The sequence below is a fragment of the Nematolebias whitei genome, chromosome 2 (assembly GCF_014905685.2).
Source record: "Nematolebias whitei isolate Nwh7 chromosome 2, NemWhi1, whole genome shotgun sequence".
Taxonomy (NCBI): Eukaryota; Metazoa; Chordata; class Actinopteri; order Cyprinodontiformes; family Rivulidae; genus Nematolebias; species Nematolebias whitei.
Window position 1 is genome coordinate 39,168,520 of NC_056499.1, and position 23,692 is coordinate 39,192,211.

At 43.1% G+C, this 23,692-nt stretch overlaps 1 protein-coding gene across 1 annotated transcript; it reads left to right on the forward strand.

The window, feature by feature from the left end:
• The first annotated feature begins 793 nt into the window (after positions 1-793).
• On the forward strand, positions 794-22,630 carry LOC119424368 (sorting nexin-1). Its single transcript, XM_037691836.1, has 15 exons — positions 794-942; positions 1,337-1,481; positions 8,099-8,229; positions 8,401-8,467; positions 8,615-8,658; positions 8,740-8,881; positions 8,959-9,037; positions 16,209-16,284; positions 16,408-16,521; positions 16,968-17,061; positions 17,181-17,386; positions 18,762-18,905; positions 20,294-20,374; positions 22,145-22,216; positions 22,326-22,630. The coding sequence occupies exons 1-15, from the start codon at positions 823-825 to the stop codon at positions 22,374-22,376; spliced, it is 1,566 nt and encodes a 521-aa protein (XP_037547764.1). The 5' UTR covers positions 794-822; the 3' UTR covers positions 22,377-22,630.
• Positions 22,631-23,692: the final 1,062 nt, after the last annotated feature.

The window sequence follows — 23,692 nt, forward strand, 5'->3', positions numbered from 1 at the left end:
CTATTGGCAAATAAACAGCTGCAAAAAGATATGAAAATAAACTAGGGAGGCTGTGAAGATTAAGAGAGGTGTGGGACAAGGTTGTCTTGTCACCAGATCTGTTCACAACAAAAAAAGTGTTAACAAGAGCAAATGGAAAAAAAATCTCTTTACTAAAAGATCATGGGACAAGTTAATTGTTTTGGACTTGCTTATCAACCTTTATCTTCTATCAACTGGAAAAATAAAGGAAGTAGCTGAGGAAGAAGCTGACAGACGGCGTTAGCTGTTTTATAGGTACAACACCCACAGGCCTCAGAACCATAGTCACCATCCCCATTTGGCATGGCAGAATAACATAGATATTGATTAATTATATGCAAAACATTACTTTTAAAAGAACTTAGCCACAAACAATCACATAAGCAAAAAGAAGTGTGTAAACAAATTGTTTCTATTTTATAAAATTAAATAATACTTTTATTCAGGTCATAATACTATTTCATATTGTTTTTCTAAAATATATTTTTATTTGTAATTTTTATCTTTTGAAATAATTAACTCAATACAAGCTTTTAAAAAGGCATTTGCTGAATTATATTTGTTTTTGATTTAAGACATTTGTTTTCAGGAGAAATAAGTAAATTGTTATATATATATATATATATATATATATATATATATATATATATATATAAATATATATATATATATATATATATAAATATATATATAAATATAATAGACAGTTACTGCTCAGTTGTAATGAGGCACTGTGACCAGCAGAGGGCGGTGCAGGTATACGTCACTTCCGGCGGGACGTCTTCGTTAACGACGCTCAATATGTCTGCCAGTTCAGATCGGAACCCTCCTCCTTTCACTGCAACAGGAGAACCCGAACCTAGACTGTCCAATATGGCAGACGGAGACAGCGACGAGGGAGAGGACATCTTTGTCAGCAACGTAAGTGTCCAGCTCTGCCATGTCCAGCTTATTTAAACATTTTACGCGTCAGCGATGAGTGCAAGTTCTTTATCTGATGATCGGACCTGCATCCGGTTTAACTGTCAGCTGCACGAAATATGTCAACTCTGCAAGACGGAGAGCGCAGTTAACTGTGAAACTTGGATAAAGTTAGCGTTTCAACGCCCAACTGCACGAGTTTCGACTCTTCCGTGTTGACTTTGCTGTTTTGAGCTTGTCGGCCTGTCCTCACGAGCCCGTTCTGCTCTGTCTCTGCTGTTTGTCTTTATGGATTTAAACGCGTTGAAGTTTTTCTTTTCTGACCCAGTTGAGTCTTTATTTTTGCTGTCGCTGTCAGTTCAACTCTGCACCTTCTTGTTGTTTGTGTTTGCAGAGTAAGCCGGTGTCCGTCAGCCGAGGAGTGTCTCAGCCGGAGAGGGTCCCTGACGAGCCTGAGGACCTGTTCGGTGAGGAGCAGCGGCCCACAACTGACCACCCCAATGGAGTTCACTCCGGTCAGGACAAAGACCTGTTTGCAGGTGCGGACACGATGTCTTTGTCCAACAGGATGCCATTTTGCAGCAGCCAACAAATTCTAGGGATGCACGAGATTATCAGTATCGGTTGATATTAATTTCAATTCAATTCAAAAATACTTTATTAATCCCAGAGGGAAATTATTTGTTGTTGTAACTCGTTATCCTCATTTCATTAAGAGATGTTATAGATACTGATGGCTGTAGGCAGGAAGGATCTCTTGAAAAGGTCCATCCCACAGTGGATCCTAAGAAACTGGCTGCAGATGCCAATCCGTCCACCCAGACTCAGCTGGCCTCTCGGTTCCCCTCCGGCTGTAGGACCGCCCAAATTGCTGGGCAGAACTCCTCCTAGAGCGATGGCCACTCCTCCCAGCAGTCTGCCGAGCTCCTCATACAGCCAACTGTAGGTGCCGAGGGATGATCTTGTCTTTCCACTGCCATGAGCCGTGTCTCCCGCCAGCTCCAGGATCCCAGTGGTCAGGCACCCGAGCACAGCTGGCAGGTAGATGAGAATGCGTCCACAAAACATCCTTTTCAACTCACTTGAGATTTTGTGCTGTAGTTGAGATATTATTTGAGCTTTAAGATATTAATCAGCTGCTGTTGGTTGTAGAAAACTGCCTTGTTGCCATGGTTACGCATCATAACAAATATCCAAAACTAAAAAAGTTTCAGTAAAAATCCTTCCAGCTGCACAGCATCTGATACCAGAGGAACCAATCATCCAAAAAAAATTGTGATTTACATCCAGAAAAAGAGGAATTAAAGTTTCCAAAAGCAAAATCTCAAAATGAAAGTAACAGAGCTGCTCCAACATGCAGCCACGTTGAGCGGCGCAATTCTAGAACATTAGCGATAAAGATCTAGAACATTAGCGATAAAGATCTAGAATATTAGCGATAAAGTTAAATATTGGATATCGGCCATCCATCAAAATACCGTCGTTTTTGCCCTATAAGTCATGTTTTTTTGCATAATTTGCATGCTCTGCGGCTTATATGCCAAAGTGACGTATTTATGGATTTTTTCTCATATTTATAAACCAATTTTTGGCAGAGATATGACTATTTTCATTCATTCTGATGATAAATATTGAACACTACCATTTTCAGCTGCTAGATGGCACTTGAGTAGTGTGGCATGTCCTTGTATCCAGGGATTAATTTGTAAAACAATTGATGCCGGAACACAAATAGCAGGCGGGGGGTGGGGGAGATCCGTGTTTTCTCTCCTATAAAATATGGAATAAAAGAGATGCCATTAACTGCATTTTGGTGTATTTTAACAGGTTGTTAAACATCTGTAAACATTTGATTAAAAACGGGTCTCTCTTATAAAAGAGTCCTTGAGGATCAATGAGACTGCCTGTATAAATAAAGGTTGAATTGAAATTACTATTTTAGAGAGCAACAACGATTAACAACCTGTGTGTGAAGGTCCTATTCTGTCCAGCATCCTAACCCCCCCCCCCCCACACACACACACACACACACACACACACACACAATGGACCCGAACTCAGCTGAATTCAGTCCTGCGTGTTGTTCTGCTCCAGTCTCTATCACCACTGTCTTCTGGTGCTTCAATTCTCTGTTGTCCTCTGGACAATCCATCCATTTATTTTAGATAATAAATTGGATTGTCTTTTCGACATTTTGATCCTGTTCTGACTCATTTTGAAACGTGATAATGTGAATAATACACATCAAACATTTCACCTGTATTTTTTTTTTATTATTATTATTGTAAGCTTTTTTATTTATTATTTTTGAAATGTATGCAGGAGTTCTGACACATTAGCAGTTGTGCGCGTGCTGCAGAGCTGTCTGGAGACGCTCCTGGTCGTAAAACGTGACTCGTCCCTCTGCACGTTCCTACTTTCGCATATCGGCTTTTGAAATGCAGCTCATTTGACCGTCAAAGTGCATTTATTAAGAAAAAGTTAAACTGAGACACACCTTTACTATAATTTTGAGCTAACAAATAATTGTTTTTAAGTGTTAATCTTGTTAAATTCTTGTTAAAGTCCTCCCGTGCACGCTCCTGTGGTCACCATTTGGCAGCCAATTGATTTTTGGCACAACGCCGGCCCACATTTCCCGGTTGTCAGCGGTGACGCAAAATAAATGCGACGTGTCAGTGGTGACTCGTAATAGATGCAGTGTATTTATGGATTTTTCCACTTTATTAGACATATTTGGACTGATGCGACTTATAGGGTGGAGAGATGTGTATGGTGGAAAATATGGTGACTCACTGATATAAAAAGTGCTGTTTTATATATATATATATATATATATATATATATATATATATATATATATATATAATCAGGCCATATATGGTGCTGTTTTTGTATATCATCATTGTGTTAGAGAGAGTAAATGTCATGAATAAATTTTATATTAAACATAATCCAAGTTGAAGTGTTGCATCATTTTCAGTCCCTTTTTGACATCTGCATTTTGTAGCAGACCAAACTAACAAAGACCATGCAGAATAATGTAGTATTTTAATTCCACAGTAGAGAAAGCTATGTAGTCTTTGTAAGTAGATCATGGTAAAAATATATCCGTATTGGTTATCGATGATGTTCATTCCTTCAATGAATACTAGGCCCTAAATTACAGAATCTTACAAAGTAAGGCTCAGTCTCCTCGGTCTTTGCAAAGTCACAACAGATTAGTTTCTCAAATAAAATAAGTTCTTTTCACGGGGTATGGCGAAAGATTTAGATCTGGAGAGTTTTGACAGTTGCTTGTTCATACTGTTGGAAATGTGTGATGTCTTCTCTAAACTGGAAAAAGTACTCGAGCAGAAAGGCCAGTATGCACACGATTCACAGTGGCATCCACGTTGTTTTGTATACAGTGTGGTAAAAATGGCAGAAGAGCCCTCCAAGCTGAAAATGACTGTTTTTGTGTAGATGTCAACACAACGTTGTGTTCAGTGTCAACAAGCCGTACATGCAGCACACATGCATCAGCAGAACTGTAAAGGTTTGAGCTGATTATCTGCTGTAGTGAACCATGGCTCGTCAGCTCATTTTAGTTTTTATTTAGGTTTATTCTCCTCAGTTTTATTTTGGAGGTTATACTCCACTCTCTATGAAGAATCATTTATTTAAAATGGCAGGGCTGCTGGGTTGAAAGTTATTTAATTTTCACTGTTTTAAGACGCCTGTTGGTGACTTTAACGGTAGGATTTAAAAAATAAAATAAATAATATCTCGGCACAGCTGATGTGCAAAGTGTTCTTAGCTCCAAATTTTGCTTTAATGCTCGATTTCGTCCCCCAAAAGGACTTTACTTCTGTCGACTCTTGTCCTTACAGCTTTTAGTCAGTTTCTTTTCAGAAGAAAAGAGAAGAACTTTGTTCTCTGACGCTGTTTACATTCGAGGAATATTTTACTGACTCAGTATACATGGCACGCCAAGACTTTTCGAAATCTACTCGTCAATATTTGAATGTAAACAAACTATTCGCAATTGTTGACAGCAAAACACGATTCTGCTGATTTTGCTTATTGTAGCAACTAAAATGCTACATACCACATGCTAATACCTATAATGCTAATGTCACAAATTATGTGGTAGATTTACAGTATGGTAGTAAAAATGCATATTTAGTGGTTCATTTTATCGCGGATAATGCACGTACAACTTGAAAACAATATTTGCACATTTTGGCAGCTATTTTGGCTTTAAATAATCATTTGTAGTCTTTAGATGCCTAATAAAGTTTTTGTCTATAAATACTGTAAGATTAGGACCACGGGATTATACACACACTTATGCCCCTTTTGCACTGCTCCTAATCAGCCCCAACTCTGCTCAGCCCTGCACACCCCTACTCAGCCTGGATTTGCACCTGCACTTTAGGACTGATTCTGGAGGCGTGTCCAAGTCCTGCTGATGAGAGTTCTGCTCCTCAGATAAATAATATTAAATTATCATTTTTATATATGAATATTTCTGTTCAGTGCCCTGAGACGACTTCTGTTGTGACTTGGCGCTGTATAAATAAACTGAACTGAATTAAATCTGATGAACCAGATTCTACAAAAACATTTCTATTTAAATCTAGAAAAAGTTAAATCTGGTCCTCTAGACATTCAAAAAAACAAAACAAACAAAAAAGTAGAAACGTTTCTTCTTTCATCCAAAAGACTTCTTCAGTCTGAGGTGCTGTATTCAGCTCATAGCTATTTATATAAGACTGAGCTGAATACAGCACCTCAGACTGAAGAAGTCTTTCGGATGAAAGAAGAAACGTTTCTACATTTTGGTTTTTGTTTGTTTGTTTTTGTTTTTAGAATGTCCAGAGGACCAGATTTAACTTTTTTTTAGATTTTTCTACCTGGATTATTGAGCATGCATCAGGATATCTATATTTAAAATTCTATATTTTTCTTCATCATTTGATGTATTTGCACTCATTGTGGTTTTGTTTCTTGTATACATTATTTTAGCTTTGATTTAAAGCTTTAATTTAAAGTGTAATGCTTGTTTTGTGATTTGTACGTCTGTGTGTTAGAATAAAGTTAAACCAAAGACTGTGTCGCTTCTTTAAACATGTTTGAGGGAAATATTCCTGAGAGATCCAATAATTTTGTCTTTTAAGTATTTTTCAGTTGAATTAACTTTAATTAACAGATTATTTAATAAAGTCAAAGGGAAAACAGGATTTCAAGATAAATCTGGCACTGTTTATTTTAATCTTCACTGATTAAAAGTTCTAGAATTGTGCAGCTCAAGGTGGCTGCATGTTGGAGCAGCTCTCTTACTTTCATTCTGACATTTTGCTTTTGGAAACTTTAATTTCTCTTTTTCTGGATGTAAATCACATTTTTTGGATGATTGTTTCCTCTGGTATCAGATGCTGTGCAGCTGGAAGGATTTTTACTGAAACTATTTTTTAGTTTTGGACATTTGTTATGATGCGTAACCATGGCAACAAGGCAGTTTTCTACAGCCAACAGCTGATTAACATCTCAAAAGCGCAAATAATATCTCAACTACAGCCCCAACTCTCAAATGAGTTGAAAAGGATGTTCTGTGGACGCATTCTCATCTACCTGCCACCTGTGCTCGAGTGCTTGACCACTGAGATCCTGGAACTAGCAGGAAACATGGCTCATGACAGCGGAAGGACAGGATCGTCTCTCGGCACCTACAGTTGGCTGTCCGCAGTGACGAGGAGCTAAACAGACTGCTGGGAGGAGTGGCCATCGCTCTGGGAGGAGTTCTGCCCAGCATTCGGGCGGTCCTACAGCCAAGAACCAAGAGGCCAGCCGAGTCTGGGTGGACGGATTGGACGGCATCTGCAGCCAGTTTCTTAGGATCCACTGGGATAGACCTTTACAAGAGATCCTTCCTGTCTACAGCCATCAGTATCTATAACATCTCTTAATGAAACGAGGATAACGAGTTACAACAACAAATAATTTCCATCCATCCATCCATTATCTTTACCCGCTTATTCCATTTTGGGTCACGGGGGTCGCTGGTGCCCATGTCCAGCAATCACTGTGCGAGGGGCGGGGTACACCCTGGACGGGTCGCAAGTCCATCACAGGGACACATAGAGACAAACGAGACAAACAACCATTCACTCTCTCACTCACACCTAGGGACAATTTAGAGTTACCAATCAGCCTAACATGCATGTTTTTGGACTGTGGGAGGAAACCGGAGTACCCAGAGAAAACCCACGCATGCACGGAGAGAACATGCAAACTCCACCCAGAAAGGCCCCTGGACCGGGGTTTGAACCAAGGACCTGCTCGCTGAGAGGCAGCAGCTCTACCAGTTGCGCCACCGTGCTGCCCCAAATAATTTCCCTTTGGGATTAATAAAGTATTTTTGAATTGAATTGAATTGAATTTTAAAAAAATCCTATTTTTGATACATAAAATGTTTAAAAAAAAAAAACGTTTCTACCCTCCGTCCCTCCATCCCGGTCCTCCCGCCTGCCAGGGCTCGAATCCGACCTTTGTGAGCAGGCGAAGCCGGGGCTCGGGGTTCGGCCTCGCGGGTTTCAATGTCTCGGCAGTTCATATGATCCTCCGCGGTGACACCACTCGCTCGAATTTTGTCGTCGGTCACCAAACACAAAATACACCTGGACTTCAGAATTAAACACGGTGTTGTCATTATTGTTTTTAAAATCTTAAAAATAGATCCAGCCGCTGCTCCGCATCCAGAGAAATTGCAAATGATGGATCGGTAAAAAGTTTCTGAGATCCAGTGACTCCTCCCCCTGACCAATCAGAGTTCACGTTTCGGTTCCGACTCAGCTCAGCTGAGCTCGCGCGGTCCCACCAGAGAAGCAGGGACAAAAAGAGGTCTTGAATCAGCCTCAAATCAGCTAAATAAACTAGCTAAAGGGCTGGTGCAAAGGGTTCTTTCTGTTGAGAGCTGCCCAGAATTGGGGCTTATTGGGGCAGTGCAAAAGGGGCAGTAGTAAGTATGCATATAGTTTGTATGTGCATGCACATCCTGTATGCACAAGTCTGTTTTTTTGGTATATTTTCCAAATATCTGTCGTTCCATTAGTCAAAACTTGAATAGCAACGTTTTAAGTTCTGCATTAATCAAAATGATTTCTTCCCCTAGAGGCACATGCAGATCTAAGAGACAAGTCCAGCAGTTCTGCTCGGAAGGAGCTCTCCAGCTCCTCTAGCCCTCCACCCACCTCCTCGTTGACTTGGGGCCCTGCAGCCTTGCAGTCCACCTCCTTGGAGCAGGTACAGGCCTCATCTGAGAAGAGCTTCCCAGGAACCTGTAAACCATTAGATGCATTCTTTCACTTTGCCTGCATCCTGTTTGCCAAACTTAGCCTCTGACAGCCAGTTGTGGAACCTGTTTTGAGTTACTTTCAGAGTTTGAGCTGCGTGAAATCTGTCTGGTTTTTACAGCTGGAGGAGGATGAAGCCAAGGATAGTTTTGACGTGGATGTTGCTGTCACCAACCCAGAGAAAGTTGGTCAGTCCATTTGTGTTTGTATTTGGAAAGTAAAGTGATACACTGAGGAATAGCAACAGTTTAGTTTTGCAGATTTAGTTCTTTATAAAGTTAATTTTAGACTGAAGAAGTATTAATTCTGTATTCCTTTTATTTCATTTCTTGTAGGAGACGGCATGAATGCATATGTTGCCTACAAAGTGTCAACAAGGGTCTGCATTTCTGCGTATTTTTATACATTTTTAAACTACCCTTGTTCTTGGTTATTCACATCTTTTTTAATCTTCCTCCAGAGCTCCTTGGCCATGTTTAAAAGCAAGGCCTTTACTGTAAGGAGACGTTTCAGTGACTTCCTGGGTCTTTACGAGAAGCTCTCTGTTAAGCAGTCGCTGCACGGCTGCATCATCCCACCACCTCCTGAGAAAAGTGTTGTAGGTGGGAACACGTCTTTAAAGTTTAATGTTTGCACATGGTGCTCTTTACAGTTTTGTAACTGTTGTTTGAACCAACAGGAATGACCAAAGTGAAGGTGGGGATGGACGACCCGTCATCTGTGGAGTTTGTGGAAAGGAGAAGAGCGGCCCTGGAGAGGTGAGGATCCATGTTTTCATTCAGTGACTATATTAAAGAAAATACATGACAACTTTATTTATAAAGCACTTTAAAAACAATGCCGTTGGCCAACGTGCTGTACACAGACACATACATGACACATACAATGTTCATGTTTGTGCTGATGTTCAATGTTTTATGTTATGAGTGCTTAGTGTATATTTAGTTGATGTTTTTCTTAGTTCATATCTTAGATGTTATTACTGTTTTTCTTAGACATTTTATTGTTGGATGTAACTGGGACCCCGTGTACATAATTTCGCTCCACCACATGTACCACATGAGGTGCGAATGACAATAAAGAAACTCTGACTCTGACTGATACAAGCAAGAATAAAACTCATAAAATCAACAGATACTGTAAAAGTAACAAACTGTTAAAATCATAAAACTTTAAACAGTAAAACAATAAAACAAATAACTTAAAAACAGTAAAACCAACATTTCAAGCGGAGTTAAAAGCCAAAAAGAAAAAAAAAGTGTTTTCAGAGATGATTTACAAACAGGAAGTGAGTCAGCTTGTCTGACGTCCAAAGGCAGCGAATGAAAACCTCTCAGCCTCCTGTTGGACTTTGGGATGACCAACAGCAGCTGATCTGCTGACCTGAGAGCATGAGGGGACATACAGCTGGAGCAGGTCGGACAGATACTGTGGGGTGAGACCATGAAGACATTTGTATACAAACAAAAGAATCTTAAAATTAATCCGGAAACAAACTGGTAGCCAATGTAGTGATTCTAGAACTGGGGTGATGTGCTTTTGTTTTCTGGTACCAGTTAAAAGGCGAGCAGCAGCATTCTGAACGAGCTGAAGTCGAGTCAGTATAATGACTGTCTCAAACTGACATAAAGTGAATTACAGTAATCCATACAAGTTGTAATAAAAGCATGGATTAAAATCTCAAAATGATGTGATGGAAATGGTTTGACCTCGGCCAGTTGTCTCAGGTAATAAACGCTGAACTTGATCACTGATTTAATCTGTGCATCTAGTTTAAGATCATTGTCCAGCCTCACACCCAGGTTTGTTGCCGTTTCAGTCAGATGTTGCGTGAAAGGACCCAGCTCAGACTGGACTTTGGAAATATCACTGAGCTTAAACAACAAGACCTCTGTTTTTTGCTCATTAAAATGTAAAAAGTTCTGTGACATCCATGCTCTGACTTCTGCCATACATTCCAGGAGTTGCTTCACTGAGTACTGTTTGTCTTGTTTTAATGGCACATAAATTTGGCTGTTATCAATATAAAAATGAAAAGTAACACCATGTTTATGGAGAATATATCCCAGAGAGAGTAAATAAATGTAAAACAGAAGGGGGCCAAGTATAGGTCCCTGAGGTACTCCACATGTGAGAGGTGATACAGAGCACCAACACACACACACAACATCTTCTCTCTGTTAAATAGGATCTAAACCACTGTAGAGCAGGACCCTGAATGCCCACCCAGTTCTCCAGGCGAGACAGGAGGATGTGATGGTCCACTGTGTCGAAGGCAGCAGTTAAAACGTTGGTTACGTACTGCAACCCCAGATTCTATGAGTTTAGGCGTAGCCCTTTAAGAGCTGTCGCTGGTGGGTTTATCCCGTCATGCAAAAACATCGCACTGAAAAGTTTAGTCCATGCCCACCTGTTGTGTGGGCCCCACCCGGTCTATATAAATTACGTTAAGAGCGGGTAATCGGCTCCCAAATAGCTTTTTCTTCAGCCATTTAGTAGCCAGTGAGGCCCGACGCTTAAAGGGCTATGCCTATACTTATAGAATCTGGGGTTACAGTACGTAACAAACGTTCTATTTCGTATAGGCGTAGCCCTTTAAGAGCTGTCGCTGGTGGGTTAAAGGCGAAGCATGATGTGGTCCCCGCCTCACTGGGTCCATTCGAACACCATAAGAAGTGCCCGCTTGCCCAAAAAAAACCATCTGGTCACTCGGCTCTCCCATGTGCGTAAATACGCGTTGCGTAATTACACGTACCATGCACAGACGCGCGCTGCGTAGTTTATGCGTTCCGACTGCACGAACGCCCCGAAAAAGTTTTCAACGGGAAAGAGGAGAGGCTGAAAAGGGCCGTGAACAGAGCAGATCCACGTCTCTTTAACATGAACAGATTAATAATAAGTGAACTGATTATTAATCAAATGAACTGATTGATGACATAAGTCATGAACTGATTAGTGACCATAGAACAAGAACAACAGTCATAACCTGTGACTGATAACAACATCTCACACTGTAATGTATGCAGTCAGATGTGAGTTTAAACGAGATTCCATGAAACAACAATATTCATTCTGTCAAGGCACTAAGGACAGAATGTGTCATGGAACAAGCCGACACGTCACGTAAATAGAAGCGGATAATTGAACAGGGTGTTCACCACGCGGCCGCAGTGCAAATGTCCTGCATTGTCATACCATTATGCAAAGCAGTCGAAGATGCGATACCTCTGGTCGAATGCGCCCTGAGGTTGTCGGGAGGCTCTAAATCTGATGCTCTGTAGGCTTCAGAGATGGCTTCACACAGCCGGTGTGACAGACGCTGGGTGGATAACGGGCGACCTGCAGATGCATCTCTATAATGCACAAACAAATGTTGAGTTTGACGCAGTGCCGCCGTGCGTGCTACGTAACACGTCAACGCACGCACAGGGCAGAGAAGATGGAAAGATGTTTCTTCTTCTGATTTGTGGGGAGGAGGGAAAAATCTCTCCAACGCTATCACTCTTGATTTAAATGAGCTTGTGATGTTTTAGGCATAAACGCTGGGTTAAGTCTCAGATCAGCTGAGCTGCCATCAGCCTGAATTCTGAGACATGACAGAGCGACAGAGAGGGCAGATAAATCACTCACCCTCTTTGCGGATGTTAAAGCAAACAGCATGGCTGTTTTAAGAGACAAGAATTTAATCGGAACCTGATCTAGTGGCTCGAATGGAGCTTTGATCAGGGCTCGCAGAACCAGCGTTAAATCCCACTGTGGAGAAAGTGGGCGTGATCCAGGCCTGCGCCTCTGCACACCTTTTAAAACACGCTTCATCAGCGGATGATTAAAAGCTGTTCTGTCTCCGAAACCTTTGTGACAAGAGGAGAGCATCCTCCTTCCACGGCAGTTTCCACGGGCGACCCGATAACGGGCGTCGTAGAATTGGGAACCACGGGGCGTTCACGCGCTCGGGAGCCACCAGGAGAGCTGTCAGTCCCTCCTCCCCAACTCTGTTCAGAAACCGTGATATCAGAGGGAGTGGGGGAAATGCGTAAAGAAGCATTTTGGGCCACGGGCTGTGAGCAAACGCGTCCACCCCTAGCGGTGGTTCGTCCCGCGGGCTCAGTGAGAACCGTAGTTGACACTGAGTGTTCTCTTGTGTGGCAAACGGGTCCATGGCCGCTCTGCTAAATTTCTGCCACATCTGAGCCATCAGCTCGGGATGGAGGCTCCTGTCCCAGTGACGCGGACCGCCCCTGGACATCACATCCGCTCCTCTGTTCAGAACGCCGGGGATGTACACTGCTCTGATGGAGAGCAGATTTTGGTGTGCCCAACACAGCAGCCGTCTCGCAATGTGTAACATTTGGGCTGAGCGCACACCCCCCTGCGCACCCCCCCTGCCTGTTTATGTATGCTGCAGTCACTTTGTTGTCTGTGTGAATCAGAACATGTTGATTCCGCAGCACAGGAGCAAAATGTTGAATCACATTCAAAACCGTGCGACATTCCAAAACATTTATATGAGCTGCTGTGTGGGGTGGCCACAGCGCCCCCACAGCTCGGGACATGCATGTGCCTCCCCAGCCTGACAGGTCTGTGAAAACTGAGATGTGTGACGTAGGTCTGCTGACAGGAACTCCCTCCGACATAACAAGAGGGTTTCCCCAGTGTCTCAGGTTGATTCTCACAGAGGGGGGCACAGCAATCAACCGTCTCTTCTGCTTCACTGGGTCCACATGCAAATGAGTGAACCACCTCTGGAGGCGTCGCACCTTGTGAGCAGACGACATCGTCCCTAATAACTTCATGACGGAAACAGCTGTTATCACTCTGCCGGGCTTCATGTGGCGGAGCTGGTCCTTTAGAGCTTCGTTTCTTGTCTGAGATAAACGAGCCCTCATAGTGACCGCGTTTAGCTCCACTCCCAGATAAACGATCGTCTGGGCCGGGTGAACTGAGCTCTTCTCCCAGTTTATGGTGAAGCCCAGATTTTGCAGGTGTGACTTCAGCGCCTGAGTTTGCACTGCTGCCTCTTGTCTGGAACGGGTCAGCAGCAACAGATCGTCCAGATAAAACAGAATTCTCATCCCTGCTCTGTGTAGCGGCTGCAGAGCCGACTCCACGCATTTTGAAAACGTGCGTGGCACGAGGGAATACCCGAACGGAAGTCTGTTGTATTGATACTGGGTTCCTTGAAAGGAGAAGCACAGGAACTTTCTGTGCTTTGGAATGATCGGAATGTTTAACAATTGTCTGGTTGTCAACATGTGAAAATGTCTCTCCATGATCGACTTGTTGAAAATTGACTAATCCAAGATGGGTCTCATCCCTCCGGTCCGTTTTGGGACCAGGAAGTAACGAGAGTAAAACCCTGTGTTTTCCTCTCCGTCTGGAACCCTGGAAATTATATTTTTATCAGAATTTCCTGAACTTCTGCGTGGAGGAACGAGATCTGTTCTGGAGATGACAGAACCGTCTCTAAAATTCCTCCGAACGAGGGGGGTTGAGCTGCAAACTGCAGCGTGTATCCCCTGCTGATAAGATGGTTCATCCATCTGTCTAGAGCGCACGCTTTCTGCCACTCCGCGTAACGTTCGGGAAGCGGGCACGCGTTTTGTGCTGCGTCATGTTTTTTATGGACGCCAACTAAGTTACAGCCTCCACCACCGTCATGTGCTACGGAGGCGTACTCCGAGCAAGGAGAGGCTTCCTCAAAGGGGCCCTGAAGGCGCCTCTGTGCCACGCTCAGGCTGCGGGCTCACATCCGTGCTGATGTGAGCTGGCGTGCACCGAGGGGAGGCATGCGCGCCCTTGGCCATGCAGTGCCGTTTAGGCGGGGACGTGCATTTGTCACCGCTGCGGTCAGAGGAGGCAGCGCACAGCCTGGGCTGAGAGCGAGGTTTCCCACTGGACTCGGTCTGCTGAAAACATTCACTTCTGGCTGCTGTCACGCGCGCATTTTGCGTATTTTCTCGAGCTGCGGTGATTTTAAAAACCTGTTTTGAGGACACCAGCTCACTTTGTGTGGAGGATGTGTGAAAAGAAGCTGCTGTGAGATCATTCGAACTGACAGTCAGGCTGAAATCAGACACTTTAATTTCTGAATGATGTTTACATTTTATTTCAAAACTCAAGCCATCATTGTGCACACACACATCCTCCGCAAGGAGTCATTTTTTGAATCTTCTCCCCCGTGAGCCCTGAGGCTGGTTGTTTCAGGACAGCGCCTGTTGGCGGTCTTTGGGGAAACGCTGCACAGCTGGTTGCTGGGATGAGGAGGTCTGTTCTCTGACAGGAGGGGCTGGTGGCGGAGCGGAGTCAGAAGACGTTGCTGCAGCTGTGGAGCATCTCTGCTGCTGCCTCTGGCCACGGCGCTCTCTCCAGCGGGCGGGTTGGGGTGGGGGGGTGGAGAGGAGGAGGAGTGCGGCTTGATCAGATGGCGCACAGTCTCCGACACCTCCTCCGACTTCTTCGATTTCTCGAGCATGGCCTTGAAATTGGCTCCGAACAGTGCGTCCGTCGTGATGGGGCCCTCCAGAAAGTCCTTCTGCAGCTTCTCCGACAGGCTGCGATGCGAGACAGGCAGACGGCAGAGGAGGTGCACAGGTTGAGGATGACATCGGACGCCTTGCAGAGGGAGCTCTTCGTCTCTTCAGGCAGGTCTGTTCCCTCCAGCCTCTTTGAGATGCTGTACGCCAGCAGCGCAACGTTATTGTTCGTTGCAGCTGCTTGGAACGCACACTGGTGAGCTCTGTTGGAGAGCGACGTCACCGTCTGGTCATGCTTCCCCGGAGGCACAGGACGCTGGTTCAACCTGGACATCTTCGCTCCGAGAGCCTCCGCCAGGCTTGGCTCCAGGGGGGGCACCGAGGGAAAATTCCGCTCTGTAAACCCCTCCACTCTGGTGATGGGCGCAAATGTGGAAACCGATGCTCTGTCTACCAGGTCCTGCTGCAGCCTCGTTCCAGTAGGACGTCACTGCTGGGAAACAAGGCCAGATGGGATCAGGACGGCGAGCCGGGGTGGAGCCAAACCTTCCCGCTAGATCATCCGATCTGGGCGGAGGGAGGAGAGGGACGGAAAGTCCCTTCATGTCAGCCGCCTCCTGGATTATGCTGGGCAGCTCCGAGAGGAGGGCACCGACAGCTGGGAGTGGTGTGGTCGCTGATGCGGAAAGGCCCGGGGGGTGGGGGGGGGGGGGGGGGGTGAGCATCCGCTTGGCCCCCCTCGTTCAGACACTACGCTCTCCAGGAGGGAGTGAGCAGTCCCGGAGGAACCATCCGATTCGCTCCGAGAGTCTGCGTTAACGAAGGTCGATGGCGTCGTCCAACAGGTAGCGGCCCGCCACGGAAAAGTACTCCTCGGCTCTTACCTTGAAACAAGGCTGCTCCTCTGCTTCTCCTCGTGGAGGAAGAACTCACCGGGATGGCAGGAGGTTGGCGTGGCGGAGACCCAGGCAGCCTTAGCAAAGGTCGTGCCGGTCAAAGCTGGACAACTTTCCTACTTTGTTCTTCTGACAGTGCTATTAGCTCGCTGAAGAAAAATGGGAGCCGATTACCTGCTCTTAACGTAATTTATACGGACCAGGTGGGGCCCACACAACAGGTGGGCATGGACTAAACTTTTCAGTGCGATGCTTTGCATGATGGGATAAACCCACCAGCGACAGCTCTTAAAGGGTGAAGCCTATACGAAATAGAACTACAGTGACCAGAGTCTGTGGCTTAGAGAATGTCATTAAAAACTTTCAGCAGTGCTGACTCAGTACTGTGGTGAGTTTTAAAACCAGATTGAAATAGTTCAAGAAGGTTGTGCTCTCAAAAAGAACATTAGGGTTTGGGCCTGATGCCTTGTTGGGTGCAGATGTGGTTGTGCTCCCTCCCAAACTGACTTTCAGAGTCTGTTTTATCTCGTTCCTCACTGTGTCCTGTCTCCACGATGCAGGTATCTGCAGAGAGTTGTGTCTCACCCACTGTTACTACAAGATCCTGATGTTCGTGAATTTCTGGAAAGAGAAGAGGTGAGTGCTTTTAAGTTTAGAATAAAAAAAAGTTTGTATGGCAAGACATTTTGGATGCATCTGTTTTATATTTATTTAAAGCCAAAGTAATTTACAGGGTAATGTTTGTGCATTTATTTTCAGCTACCCAGAGCAGTAAACACCCAGACGCTCAGTGGAGCTGGTTTCCTCAAGATGATCAGCAAGGCATCGGATGCTGTCAGCAAGATGACCATCAAGATGAACGAGTCTGACACTGTAAGCAAAGTTTTTTCCATCAGTCACTGTTCTCTTCAGCTCATATGCTCTGCATTTGTAGAAAAATTCAGTCTGTCAGATTATACAAATTGGATCAATTAACCATCTGCACAGTGGATAGCACAAGCCTTCTCTGGGTAGGTTAGATAACTTGACACCAGGTAGCTGTGTGTGTCCATGATGGTCTCTGTGTGACCCTGTGATATAGAATAAATAATGATAAATCAGAAAAACATCAGCAGTAGCGCTAAAACAACTTTAAGTTGACTGTGCACGAGTCCAAGTTAGTCCCAAAAAAGTCAATTAGGACAAAAATAACGTTTTAGTTTTAAATACTTTTTATGTAATGGATTGCCATGATTCATAAGACAAACAGGTCTCCCATTTAAAGCTGATAAGGCTGTGTGTTTGTTTTAGCACGTTGTCACCCCCTCCTTGTCTTTCAGTGGTTTGAGGACAAATTCCAGGAAGTGGAGGCTGAAGAGCAGCAGCTGAGGAAGCTTCATGCTGTGGTTGACTCCCTTGTCAATCACAGGAAAGGTAAGTTTTATGTTTACTTTTTTTCTAATTAGATTTCCTATTTATGGGGAGAAAAAAAACTGCAGATTTGACTAAAATTATTAGTTTAAACATGTTTCTGTTTCTTCCTTCAACACCAGAGCTCTGTGGGAACACAGCCATGTTTGCCAAAAGTGTGGCCATGCTGGGGAACTCTGAGGACAACACAGCCTTGTCTCGAGCCCTGTCCCAGCTGGCCGAGGTGGAGGACAAGATGGAGCAGCTGCACCAGGAGCAGGCAGCCAGTGATTTCTTCATCTTGGCAGAGCTGCTTGCTGACTACATACGCCTGCTGGGCGCTGTGAGGGTAAGCTGCCACTGAAACAGTCAGAGGAAATATAACTGGTGGGGGGGGAAACTTTTACAGTGAACAAAGAAAAGTACTCATTAACACTTTAAGCCAAATAATCTAAAGTTACCGTAATTTCCGGACTATAAACAGCTACTTTTTTTTTTTTTTACAGGCTTTGAACCCCGCGACTTATACAATACTGCGGCTAATTTATGGATTTTTTTTTTTTTTTGACGGGTTGACGAGCTTCATGCCGCCAAAATATTTAGCCTCGTCACACCCAGGCGCTCACATAGCTGCCCACACGTCTCTCTTGGGGGATGGGTCCTTGTGACACAATGAGATTACCTGTATAAATAAAGATTTTTAAAAAAATTTGACCAATGAAATTACCCAACAGGTCACAGTGGACCTATGAAATTTCGAATTACTGTAAATCAAACGCACTCGCACTAAATTCTTCGGGTCAGTTATTTTGTGCTTCATGTACAGACTCTTCATGGAAAACACATGAAGAAATGCAGGCCATCCATCTGGCTGTCGAAGAAGGAAACAGAGCTGCTGTACATAAGCTTGGCGTCAATGAATCGATGTTGAGGCGTTGGAGACGGCAGCGTGAAGAACTGAATCAGTGCAAAAAGACAACTAAAGCTTTCAGAGGTTTTAAAAAAAAAAAAGGCAGATGGCCTGAACTTGAAATCATTCTTGAAGACTGGGTGAACACACAGAGAGCAGATGCTCAAGGCGTTTCCACCGTGCAGATCCAACTGAAAGCCCAAACAATCGCCACCGAAAACAAGATTGAAGGTTTTAGAGGTGGACCATTGTGTGTCTCAGATTTATGAGATGAAAAGGCCGTAGAACATAGCGATCTGGGACTTTTCCTGGTAGGCTACTGTATTTCTATTTTTCTTTTTTAACCAGCTGTGTTACAGGCACTGTTCAGAAAACAAACAAAAAAAACATTTACTGTACGTGTTTGCGTATGTTACCGGTACATATTTAATTAAAAGTTTTTAAAAATCTTTGTGTATATAGAAAGTTGTGGACACCTGTGACTTATAGACAAGTGTGGCCTATATATGTACAATTTTATTTAATGTTTTGTGGGAGTGACTAATATTCAGGTGTGCGCAATAGTCCGGAAATTACGGTATATTAAACGTGCCTCCCAGTATAAAGCAATAAACATTAAACATCAAGTGAACGTGACTCCACTGGAGTGCCAGCAGCACACCTTTTTCCTGCTTTGCAAATGTGTAAAGTTAAACTTTTTAGTTATATATTTTTTATTAAACCCTTAAAATAGTGTCTGCTGCCTGTTCAGATTAATGTTAATACCATCCAGGGGTTGCCACTGCTTTAACTAATTAGACATGAATGTGTGCAGGGGGGCTTTGACCAGCGCATTCGGGCATGGCAGCGATGGCAGGAGGCTCAGAGCACACTCCAGAAGAAGAGAGAGGCCGAAGCCAAGCTGCTGTGGGCTAACAAACCTGACAAACTGCAGCAGGCCAAAGAGGAGATCAGTGAGGTAACGAGCACAGTGACCGAACAGTTCAAAGTATTTACAGTACACCAACAGAACCTGTTGTGACTTCTCTGTTCTCGTCCAGTTCTGTTTACAATAAACTGAAGATTGCACAACCTGATGTGCAGATTACAATAATCCTGCCCCCCAAAATAGTTTTCTTTAACTTGGCTTTATTTATTTTTAGTCCAAACAACTTCCTCATAATCTCAAAAATAACTCATTTGCCTCTGACCTGACCCTCCTACACTGTAAATTGTCCACTTTTTCCAAAGTGGAGGAGGGTTAAACAGAAACCTGCTGACAGCAGCATGCTTGGTTACACTTCACACCAACTCTGCCAACTCTGTTCTGAGACTACCCGTGTCGTCAGCCCAGAAGCACAACAACAGTGGGTTAACTTAAACCTCCAGCATGTCTCAGTTATTTTCAAATATGAGGGCGATTCAGGACCGGTCTGAAAGTGCTGAGAAGATTCAGTAGTGTCCATCTTTATAAACAGTCCTGTTTTTGTGTGAGGAAAAAGAAGCTTTCATTAACATTCAGATGTCTTCAGGAAGAAGTCTGGTTATTTATCATGTTCTGTTCAGGGTTCTGAGGCAGAATTGAACATGTACGTGTTTCAAGTTCAAGAATCTTTATTATCCCCGAGGGGCAAGTTGTTTCACAGTCAGTAGGCACACAAAACATTCATAGACATTGAGACATTAAAATAACAGAAAACATCGGTGTTCGTTGAGAAGCCTGATCGCTACAGAGATGAATGAGTTTTCAGTCTGTTCGTTCTACATCTGGGCAGCAGATACCTGCGTCCACATGGAAACAACCTGAACTCACCATGGTGTGGATGATCAGGATCTGCCAGAATCAGCCTGACCTTGTTCACTGACCTCACCTTGTGTAGGTCAGTGAGGTTCTGTAGAGCTATGCCAGCAGTTTTGCTGCACATCCTGACAATCCCTGAGTTTGTTCCTGTTTTTGCATGTTAACAATCCAAACTAACAGATGAAGGTGAAAGGTAAGAGATTCAAAACATGAATAAAACATTCTCATAAAAGTCGAATCAACATTAAACCCACAGAGCTTCAGATAAAAATACATTCTCTGGTTGGCCTTCTTACAAAGTGAGTTCACACGGGGGTCAAAGGTCAGTTTGTCATCTAGAACAGTTCCCATATATTTATACTGATGCACCATCAACAGCTTCACCGTTGATGACCACAGGAGTGGCAACTGAAGAGTCTTATAAAATCAATCATCATTGTGTTACTAATGTATTACTTCTTAAGGTTAAAACAACTGTTTATTCTTTTAATTTTCAAGACATGTAGTCAAATCTTCAATGTGAAATATTAATATGTTTCTTGTTTTCTCCTCCTGTTCGTCCTCAGTGGGAGGTGAGAGTTACTCAGTATGAGAGAGATTTTGACAGGATTGGCATGACCGTACGCAAGGAGATTCTCAGATTTGAGGTATGTTGAAAAAGGCTTCTATTTGTCTCAACCACTTTGGAGCTTACACTTCATCTTGAAAGAATCTGCAGTCTCAGAGAAAAGAGCGTTCTTTCTATAGACACTATATTTCCTAGACGTGCAGCTTCTCTTGTACTTGCAGTATAGTAAGTGCTTGAAAAGGCACTTTATTGTGAGATCGGGGTCATTGTAAACCACATTCCAAAGCATCTTGAAATGAGACTTTTCTTTCAAGGATTGGGGTTAGATTTCAGAGTCAGGTTTAGTGTTGAGACGACTTTCAGCCATTCTGAAGGTGTGTTTCTAGGATCTGTAATGTAACACTCTGTGCATCAGATGCCCAGGAAGTTTGCAAAGACGTTCCTCGGAGGATTTACCTTATGTAGCTGACTTTGTCGTTCCCCAAACTCCGCATGTAGCACCATCATGCGACTGACATTAATGAAATATCCCGACGACCTAGAAAACAGTTTTACATTTCTTAAAGAAAAATACCAATTTATTTGAAACGTTCATTTTACAGTAGTCCCTCGTTTATTGTGGGGGTTCTGTTCTGAACCCGCCCGCAATAAGTGAAATTTCGCAAAGTAGCGACGTTATATTTATTTTAGTATTTATAAATTAAGGCTTTATAAACCCTTCCCACACTCTTTCAATGTTCTAAACTCTTTAACCTACATCATTTTAACAACATGCATATACTGTATGTACTGTATATGTAGCTACTACAGTTTACTCACCAGGCTGTGCAGAACAGCAGCGGCTCTCGGTTCCGGTCCGACTCGGTTCGTTTCTGCAGACGTAACCTCCAGCGATGAAGCCCACAATCAGTGTTCTCAACTCTTAAACATACCAGTTTTAACAACATACTTGTATGTAGATACTAAATTTTACTTACCAGCATGTCCCCGCTCGCATGTCCTCGTGGGCCGGCTAGGAGCTCTTGGGTTCATCGCTGAGTCTGGGGGTCTGGTTCTGGTCCAGTTCAGTGCGGCGAATCGCATTTGGGGGGGACATTCGGTTGGCCGGCACAGGACTGTAAGTGGTCGACTGAGTCCAAGTCTGGATGAAAAAAGTCCCGGTGGGCTATGGAAACAGTCCCCACTTACAGTGGCGCGTAATACTTGGAAGTCCTCTTTGGCCGGCTACAGCTCTCAAGATTCACCGATGGGTCTGGAGGTCTGGTTCTGGTCCAGTTCGGTGGGTTCCTTGCAGCTTCTCTGCATCTCTCGACACCGAAGTCACTGTAATAAGTGCCAAACTTTTTCCTATCAGATCAAAACTTTCCCTCTAGTATTTCAGCAGAAGGAACAGGGGCTTCTGGCCGGGGCACTGTTGGCTTCTGGGAAATGTGGTAATTATGAGCGGGGATACAGTGGAGGATATTATGGAGAGAAAACTACAAAATGGTGGCGCCTGTCCAAAATATTATTTTTTCATTAACTTTTTACTGTACAGTATCCAGTACTGTCCCAATTGCGTGAGTAATATTAAAACTGACAATTATGTCCTGTACAATTATTATTTTGTACAATATTATGGACTGTACGTCCACAAACTACAATGAAGCGAGTCCGCAGAAGTCGAACCGCAAAGTAGCGAGGGACTGCTGTACTTCATACTTGTAACACTCGTGCTGGTTTTGACCCCTGTAGAATAATACCTTTCTGCATGCGCTGTGTAAGAATTTGACGTTCTGCTAAAAGAATGTCTACAGCTGGCCCTCCTGTTGCCAAAGATCTTGACATGACAAGATATTTGTCTTCACAGAAAGAAAAGGCCAAGGACTTCAAGAGCCAGATAATCAGATACTTGGATGCAATGCTGCAGTCTCAACAAAGGGTAATTATTCAACCAAACCGTGTGTTTTATTCAGCATGTTCAAACATTTTTAAAAAATGAAGTTCTTACCTTAACCATCTTTATTTGTCTTGGCCTGATTTTATTCCAGCTTATAAAATTTTGGGAGGCGTTCCTGCCTGAGGCAAAGGCAATAGCCTGACGAAGTGGGAGATTTATTATTATTTTTTTTTCTTATTTAAAACTCCGACTGCCTTTTTGAACACTTTTGCCTCTTTAGCGGGAGCTGAGAGAACGATTTTGCAACAAGCAAGAAACTTCCATCCATTTTTTTCTCCTTGTAGTTTATTCTCGTAACTTGTACAGAATTTTGATATAATAAGCCTTTTCACTACAGGGCTCCGACATATTCCCTTGTTTACGTGTTTGATGTTACGATGGTATAAAGCAGAGTTCCAGCTGAGATTAACTTGTCTGTTGAATGTGTGAAACTCACTGTCTTCTCAGTGAGAAATGTGATTTTCTCCCATTGTTAAGTTTTGCGTAAACCAGTATGTTTAAATATTTATATTGAGGTACTCCCTTAAGTATCAGCCTATATGTAGTTTACCTCCAAAGACTAGGTGTATGCAAATATTCATCTCTTAACAGCTTTTGTTTATTACCGTATTTTTTGGACTATAAGGCGCACTGGATTATGAGGCTCACTGTTGATTTTTGAGAAAAGTAAAGGATTTTAATTGTGCCTTATAGTCTGAAAAACACGGTATTCACACACTAAGAAGCAATGCAGTGTTTACACGATCAATGCTTGTAATAAATGAGGTAATTTATCAGAAGTACTGACACACTCCTACAGTATATCACCTGTTGTAATCTGAATATTAAAAACCATACGAGTGTAACCAGGTTTCAGACTGGTCCCAGTTGTTACAAAATAAAAGAACTGTAAGGCAACATTCTTTTTAGGTGTTATTTTGTATAGTGGTACATTTACTAGATCATATTAACCATGTTTGACAACAGCTATTCCATTTAACGAGTCAGAGATGAATTTGAGCCCCAGCAGTGATCGTTTACAACGTGTACTTGAATTACTCAAAAACTCTTGGATATTGTCTGTAACCTTCCTTTTTTGATAAATTGGTTTAAAACATTGGCAGAAATGAACTGGCATTGACGTGTTCCAGGTCGTTATTTTCTGAACCAGCATTTCTACGTGAAGGTATGCCATATTTACACAAGAATGTCATTTATTTTTGTAACCACTTTGCATTCACGCACACTTTTTCCTGGAGATGCTGTACAGGCAGATGTACGAAATAAAAGTTTTCGTTTTTGGGCACTGCTTCTGTGACTTTTATGATCCGTTTTATTGTTTGATTTAGATATTTGGTGATTTTATGGTTAAAAAAATAGTTTTATGTGGGTAAACCAATAACTAAATGCAAGCCTTCAGAAGTTGCTCTTCTGTCCTGTTTAAATAATTTCTGTAGTTCAAATCCTTGAAATTTTAAC